The sequence below is a fragment of the Cricetulus griseus genome, assembly GCF_003668045.3.
Source record: "Cricetulus griseus strain 17A/GY chromosome 1 unlocalized genomic scaffold, alternate assembly CriGri-PICRH-1.0 chr1_0, whole genome shotgun sequence".
Classification (NCBI taxonomy): Eukaryota; Metazoa; Chordata; class Mammalia; order Rodentia; family Cricetidae; genus Cricetulus; species Cricetulus griseus.
Window position 1 is genome coordinate 255,159,264 of NW_023276806.1, and position 8,238 is coordinate 255,167,501.

The 8,238-nt window shown below is 51.0% G+C and overlaps 1 protein-coding gene across 1 annotated transcript; it reads left to right on the plus strand.

Moving 5' to 3' along the window:
* The first annotated feature begins 6,564 nt into the window (after nt 1-6,564).
* Nucleotides 6,565-8,037, plus strand: LOC103163807 (histone H3.v1). The gene is made up of 3 exons (XM_027394511.2): nt 6,565-6,622; nt 7,233-7,404; nt 7,545-8,037. The coding sequence occupies exons 1-3, from the start codon at nt 6,565-6,567 to the stop codon at nt 8,035-8,037; spliced, it is 723 nt and encodes a 240-aa protein (XP_027250312.1).
* The last annotated feature ends 201 nt before the right edge of the window (nt 8,038-8,238 follow it).

Genomic DNA, 8,238 nt, shown 5'->3' on the forward strand with positions numbered 1-8,238 from the left:
CAGTTCCCAAGTCACAACCTTCTCCAGCCACAAGACTCTCAAAGCAGAAGGCAACTGATGGGGAGTCCAATTCACTTGTGTTCATGAGGAAAGTAAGGTGCACCTGGGGAGAGTGGCCAGCGCATCTCAACAACAGGAATTTCTTTGTATGAATCCCAGTGTGAGGGGAAGGGTGAGATTTCTTTCAAAGCATCTTATATTGGGCTGGGAGTGATTTAGATGGCAGAAGACTGGCCCAGCATGCAGTAAACCCTGGCTAAATCACTAGCACCCCAGAAACTAAGCATAGTGGTGCACACTTGAGAACCCAGTTACTAGGAAGATAAAGACAGGAGGCTCAGAAGTTCAAGGCCAACCTTAGTTACAAAGTAGAGGCCAGCCTTGGACACGAAACCCTAAAAAGGCAATCAAAGCTGTTGTCTTTGTGGCACCTGCATTAGAAGGACAAGACCAAGATGTCGGTGTGTAAATAAGCAGCATGCTATATGGCAATACATGCTCTTGGGAAAGGAGATGGGACAAGGGACATGGACCGCCTGCTATGAAAGCTGAGTGACAGGAGTGTGTACTGGAGGATCTTAAACACAAGTCACTATCTGCTTGATGGAGGATGATAGCGAGGGCAAGAAGGCACAAGGACAGGTTAGGGGATTGCAATACTCCAGCAAGAAAACATTGTGGCTGGGAATGTAGAATGGCTGGTCATACTTGCCTAGCATGCACAACACCCTGGGTCCCATGTCCAGCACTGCATAAACCAGGTGTGGTGATGCATACCTGCAATCCCAGCACTTAAGAGGTAGAGACAGAAGGATTGAGAGTTTAAAGTCACCCTCAGTTGTATATCCTGTTGGAGATCAGCCTGGGAAACAAAAGAGCAAGGGTTGTGGGGACATGAGGGAAGAGAAGGGAGCAAAGGGGAGAGAAAGGGGAGGGGAGGGGAGAGGAGGAGAGACAGCTCAGCAGCTAAGATTAGCACATACTGCTCTTGCAGAGGAATTGAGTACCCAGCACCCAGCGGGATGGCTCACAACTGTCTGTAACCAGGCCTATGTTATCCAAAGCCTTCTTCTGGCCTCTGGAGGCAATTTCTCACAAGTACACACACACACACACACACACACACACACACTACAGACACATAATTAAAAGCAAAAAATTTTAAATAAATATTTTTTTAAAAAGAAAGAGCTGAAAATATAAGAGCACTTACTGCTCTCGTAGAGGACCCGGCCTTGGTTCCCAGCACCCATATGATGGATGACTCACAACCATCGGTATCTCCAGCTTCTGGCCTCCCTGGCTCCTTTTTGCTTGTGGTGCCCATAAAGACACACACAGCATTTAAGAGAGGGAGGAGAAAGGAAGGAAGGAAGGAAATGTGGTGGTTAAGGACAGTGACCTACATGGGGAACTGCAGACTCTGACTTAATCCAGAGGCAAAATAAACAGTGTGTGTTAAGGCACTGACTGTGTGGTGGCAAAAGGAGGACGAGTTGATAAGTACCCCAAGACCGTCTTCTGGAGACACGGGGAGGGGCGTTTGCCCTTTCCTGAGGTAAAGAGGACTCACAAATGATAAGGAGGGAAATGAGTACGGCGATCAGGTTTTTGAAGTTGAGCAAGTGGAGTCTGAGATGCCTACTGGATGTTCAGGTGGAATATTAGGTCTTTGGGTCGGAGAGCAGAAGACATAAATGGCAGGGCCAAAAGAACAAAGCCGAAAAATGCAAGGCTCCGGGCTCCCAACGAAACTCTTTACACAGTAAAGAGAAAGCATGCTTTCACGCACAATGGACAAGTGGGATTTACGAGCTCGAAAGTCGGGGCGCAAAAGAGGAAATACGGTAACTCGGCGCTCGGCTTGCACTTCGCGGGAGCTGCTGGAGCTCACAGACCAGGCCTGCGCCTGCCGCGGGCGTTCTCCGTGGGAACTTGTCCTAAGTGGGGCTCCGCGTGCCTTCCTCGCGGGCGGTGAAGCTGTGGCTGCTTGTGGCGAGGGTCTTGACTCGGTTCCTAGAGCCATTTACCCCGCTGGATCAGCCTCCTGGAGCTAGCTGGCTAGGAAGGACCAGGAAGAATCTTCTTCCTGGTCGGGACAGGCCGCGGTGGCCGAACCCAGGCTGGGTCTCCCAGATTTTCTGGCTGGAAACCAGTCCAAGTGGCAATGTGAGAACTGGGGAGCCGAGGAGGCCCACCCTCCTCGGTCTCAGAAGAAATCAAGGAGCGGGGTAACCCGTCCAAGGCCCCACAGTTAACCCGGGAGCCGTGTCAGTCTCCCAGTGACTGGGGACCTCGTGGTGCCAGAGGAGCTGGGGGACTTCAGTTTCACATTTACCAGCCCTGTGTTTGAGCTCCTCCTCTCCGAAGTTCCTCAGTTGCCTTTTCTGTAAAAGAAGGAGTCGCTCTTGCCCTGCCTTGCAGCCTTATAGTTGGACAAACGACTAAAGAAAAAGCAACAGCTGGTCTTGACCAACGCGGCACTGTCCTGGACTCCTGGCACCAGGCCTCGCGTCCTCCCAGCTTTGCAAAGCTCCGGGCCTCTCTAGCCTTTGAGAGGGAGCCTGGAGGGAGGGAAGGGCCGGAGTGGATCTGTCAGGTCCGAAAGGAGCCCCAACACAAAGCCACGGTGTCTGCCCTGCGCCAGGGACGCCGGGGTCAGTGACAGGGGCCTTGGAGGAGGAGGGGCAGGGAGAGCGGAAGTCCCCGCTCCCGGCCGGCCCCGGGGCAGGTGAAGAGAGAGCGGGCTCTGCTCCAGGTGGCGGGGCAGAGGCGGGGGAGGGGGAAGGCCCGGCAACAATAGCACTTTTATTTGGGACTGTTGGGTTCAGAGCGGGTGGGCGGAGGAGGAGGACGCCGACCGGGCCGTGGCATCTGGCTACACACCTGCTCCTGCTTAACCCTGTGCGTGCTGGGCGCTCGGTTGGCGGGGGCGAGCTAACCCGCTACGGAAACTAAGAATCCGGCTGGGGACACCTCCCTCGGGCCCTTGGCCAGTCTTGGAGATCTCCAAGAACAGAAGCAAAACGGACCCCAAGAGAGCTTCCGGTGCTCCTGGCTGCGTCTTTGGCCCTGCTTCGGGACCCCGGTGGGAAACAGAAGGCTGCCGAACAAATCCGAATGTTCCGGGATGCCGGGCCTCCGGAGGCGTTGTGACGTCCCGGGCCATTCCAGGCGGGGCAACGCTGCGCAGGGCACAAGCCATCGCAGAGCACACTTCCCAGTTAGGAGCTGCAGGTGAGCCGGGAGTACTAAGCCCGGACCGAGCCTCGCGGGCGCCCCCTGTCGGCGGGGAGGTTCGAGCCCCGCGCTGCACCTGCCCACACCGGGACCCAGTCCCCTTCCAGCCCCACTTCCCAAGCCCGCAGGTCCATGGTGCCCCCCAGGCTGGCCCGAGGCTTGGCATGCTGACTCGCTGCACAATCCGAGCTTGTTTATAGGCGGAGGAGCTGAGCCGGGTGCGGCGGACCTGAGCCAACCCACTGATCCCATAAAATATTATTTGTGTTTAAAAATTCCAGTAATTGGCTATGCAGCCGCTTTTTCCGAGCCCCGTGCCAAGAGCAGTAAAAATTCGCACTCCGGTCGGAGTTATTTTCATCATGCAAATTCCCATTTTCTGTAAACAGGGTTAAAACATTTGGAAGGCCCCACCCCCCCCCCACATACACACACACCACACCACCACCACCACCACCACCACCACCCCTCTCCAAGGTTGCAACCAGAGACGAAAAGTTAGAAGGACGTTGGTCGAACTGGTATCGATCCTGGGATTCCCTTGGTAATTGAAAGCAAATTTCAAACAGTTCCCCAATCAATATCCCTTGAAGACTAGCGCCTGAACTCCTGGGTAAAACTCCCATTTCCTCAACTTTCTCTTCTTCTTCTTCTTCTAGTTGAACAAAATACATCATTAATTCATGGAATTGTAATTTTTAACTTTTGGGGGGGAGTTGTCAGAGGACAGTTTGCAGGAGCCAGGTTTTGCCTTCCACGCTTTGGGTTCCTGGAATGGAACTTAGGTCATCGAACTTGATGGCTCGGGTTTTTACTCACTGAGCCTTTCCCAACAGCCCCTGTCTCCTCTTTAACCACAGGAGCAAACTGAGGCCCAATCACAAAGTAAATGGATGTTAGCGCTCAGGCCAGCACGGGTTTGTCCAACTGCCCAGCCATCAAGACCCTTGCCCGGGCAGGGCAGTAGAAGGTTGAAACAGGTGTCCCATGCTTCTGTCTCTCTGTGGAGAGAGGCTGACTGACTCTAGGCACAGTAACTGCGGGTGAAGACTCTAACTCTCTAAGTGCCCACTTCCTGTCCTTGCCTAGAGGGAGGAGGGGGGAGTCCCAGGCAGGGCCTTGGAAATCCTGAGTAATGGACAGGAGCCTGTTCGGGACTCCGCCCAGAGTTGGTTGTTGTAAGCAGGCTACTGAGAGGGGAAACCACTCACGTGGGAGGGAGGGACTGTTTTTAAGAAAAAGCAGAGGAAAACAAAATTGTGAAGTTGATAAGGGAGTTGGAACTGGAAAGAAAGTACATAGAACTATGTTGCCAACAATACGCATTATTTACAATATCTAAAGACCCTCTGTGTGCCAGACACTACTTTTCCTTTGCGTCATTTATTCTCTGCAAGCCAGAGAGATGGAAACTAATTTGCTTCCCACTTTGCAGATGAAGATACTGAGGAACTATGAGTCAGTTGTCCAGGGTCCCAGTAGAAAATCCCAAGTGTTCACACCAACTTCCTCGAATTTCCACCTCCTCCCAACCTTTGTGACCGTCCTTCTTTTGCCCTGGATGTGCCCCAGCCACACAAGCCATCCAACCCTAGATCTTTCTTCTCACTGAGGATTCCCTAGATAGGCAGGCTACCTGTGTACTGAACTTGGTCTCCTAACTCTAGCCAATGAAAACAAGGAAGGGAGACAAAAGAACCACACAGGGAAACTTGGTAGGCCCTCTCATGCATAGCCCCAAACCAGTCTCACACACAGTAGAGAAACTATGAAGTGGGGTTCCAGGTCACTGATAATAGCATTTCAGCACCAACTGGAGGGCTGCTTACAAGTCAGCTCCAAGCCTACAATTCCAGCTATACTACTATAGAAATGTAGGTCCTCCATGCCGGCTATTCCAGTACTCAGGAGGCTGAGACAGGAGGATAATGAGTTTGAGAACAGCCTGGGCTAACAGAGAGACCTTGTCAACAAAAATCAAGCAAACAAACTACACCCATAGGAGACTCTAGTATAATGAACATGGGAGTTTATCATCAATCTCTGGAACACTCTCAATGCCAGGCACAATGGTACCTGCCTGCAGGTAGAGATGAAGAGATCATAAGTACCACATTAACCTGGACTACATGAGAGATTCCACCTCAAAAACAGCCAGGCATGGGGGTTAGAGAGATGGCTTAGCAGTTAAGAGCAGTGGCTGCTCTTCCAGAGGTCCTGAGTTCAATTCCCAGCAACCACATGGTGGCTCACAACCATCTATAATGAGAGCTGATTCCCTCTTCCGGTGTGCTTGAAGATAAGACAGGTCACTCATATACATTAAATAAATATTAAAAGGAAAAAAAAGCCAGGCATGATGGTATACGCCTTTAATCCCAGCACTTTTGAATCAGAGGTGAGAAGATCTCTGAACTTGAGACCAGACTAGACTAACAGAGTTCCAGGGCCATATCATGAGACACTTTCTCAAAACAAAACAAAAGAAAACAAAAGTGAAAAGTGGGGAATATGGTGACTTATTCCTCCAATCCCCCAAATCTAAGAGACCAAAGAAGGAGGATTGCTCTAAGTTTGAGGCAGTTTAGACTACAAAGTGAGTCAAAAGCCAGATTGGAAGATAAATAAATAAATAAGCAAATATAGATCTTGTTGTGATGCAGAACATGTGGGAGCTCCTTGTTCATCTCTGACTAAAAATAGTGTCTGAGGTACAGACATCTGGGGAGAGGAAGGACCATCAGTTGGGTCAGGCAGGAGGACACCTCCTAAAGGTTAGAGAGACATATTCAAAGGGATAGAGACTCTTCTTAAAGGAAAAAGAACATGAGCAGGAAAGAAAAAAAAAAGCCTGGTAGACACTAGCATGGGAAAATAAATGAAGAAACCGATGGTCCCAGGGCACCTAGGAACTAACAAGCTTATCTGGTCACCTCCTTACTGCTCCAGTTGGACCATTCTTTCCCAGAATTGCACAGAGAGCCGCTGCTAGCTAGGGCCTGAGTGTAGGGTCCAGGGTTTTGGGAAGAATTTCTTCCCTGCCCATCTGCCCGTCTAGCTCCAGGGTAACCTACTCCCACTTGACTCCAGAGCTGTGGGCTCTGTTTGTGATGCCATCCATTACACTGATCTGGGGAGATGGAGGTAGAATGAACACCTCCAGATAGCCTAACAAACCTGATTCGGTGAAGACACTGTGGTTCCTTTGGGATGTGACTCACAAGGATGATGTCACAATGGGTTTGGAGGTGTGGCTCTTCCCTTTAAGCTAAGATAAAGCAGTCTCCTTCACATTCCCTTGCCTGCTATTCCTGAGTGGATAGGATGGAGTGGCATGGGCAACTCCCATGGCCTGTAGTCCACTGGACAAGTGACTTAGGAGGTCTGTCTCAAGGACAGACATGAACAGAAATGACCTCAAATCCAAATCTATACAGAAATATTGGTTAGAGATTTATATAGTCAAGGAAGAAAGCTCAATGGCTCAGTAAGGCTCTCAGTAGGCGCCCCTGACATGCCAGGTACAAACATAGGTGGTGGTGGCTGTTAGAGAGGAATGAGGGGTTGAGGGGACCTACCCAAGGTGTCTGCCTGTCAAGGTGATGAATGGTCCAGGTTGGGGCTGGCTTTACCTAATGGGTAGAATTTTGTCGGGCAAAGGAACCAAGAGCCAGGTATGGTGTCACATAACTGTGATCCCAACACTGGGAAGGCTGCACTAGCCAGGGGAATCATGAGTTTGAAGCCAGCCTAGGCTACATAATGAGACACCGTCTCAAAAAAAAACTGAGACTGTCAATATATTCTAAGTGGCAAGATCAGTGTCCAAATACTCTGGCATCAGCAGGCCTAAAGCAGAAACCTAGGGTGAGAGGGTTAGCTAGGGAAGGTGGGGGTAACATAGGAAGGGGTATGATTCTTCCCCAAACCCTGAATCTGTCAATCCTGGATTCCTTCTTCATATGAGGTTCCTACCACCCCTATTTTTTAAGAGGAAAGATGGGTGAATTCCATCTTCAGTCCTGTGTCCAAGATCCTACCAGTGGAGGATATTTGGGACAAAGAAAAGGAAGAGGAGGAGGGGGAGGAAGAGGAGGAAGAGGAGGAGGAGGGAGAGGAGGAGGAGAATGTAGACAAAGAACATGAGAAAGAGGAAGAGAACAGGTACGTATGACATAGCGCTGTTACTTCTGCCTCCTCCATCCCTCTGTCCAGCTCCCTGGAGATCCTCAGTCAATCATCTTGGCCTCTGCCACTCCGCTGCTTCCTCTTCACCCTCTGCCATTCTTTCTTTCTTGTCTCAGGATCAAGGCCCTTCTCGGAGCACCCCGGAAGGACTCAGTGTGGGGCCTGATGGCTTGGCCCAGGCCCTCCCCAGAGCAAGCCAGATGGTGGGAAGACTTTTCCCTGCCCCCACTCCGTGGAACCTGCCTCTGCCGGTGCAGACTGAGGACAAAGATGAGGCTCCACCCGCTGCCCTCCCTGGCCTCCTGCTCTTCCTCCAAAACCGAAGAAGAGTATAGCTGGCTAAAAAACCAGCCTCTGATGGAGCCTTCCCTAGTTTCCAGACTGAAGACCCCCAAGGCAGTGCCCAGGATCCCTCCCAAGGTCTCCCCTAAGAGATCTACTGTCCCCAAGCCTGGGCAACAGCAGAGCCCAATGTCAATGTGGCCTCCAATTACTAACTCCCCCTCCAAGAGGTCCACTTTTAAGGGACAACACACATCCTCTGCCAAGGAGGCTTCCCATACCCCAGGTGCCTGGGGCAATCCCTTGCCTCACCTTCCTTCAAAATAAATATTTTTGTTACACCAGCCAGTCTAATACAGTTCTAGGCACTTTCAGGTGTATTTGCCCATGAAATCCTCACAATATTTCTAAACCATCCAAGTATAGGTCAGGTTCCCCTACCCCTACTCCCAACAGGGCCTCCCGCTGTTCAGGCTGATCTCAACCTTACTTTATAGCCAAGGAAGTCATAGAACTTCTATTCCTCCT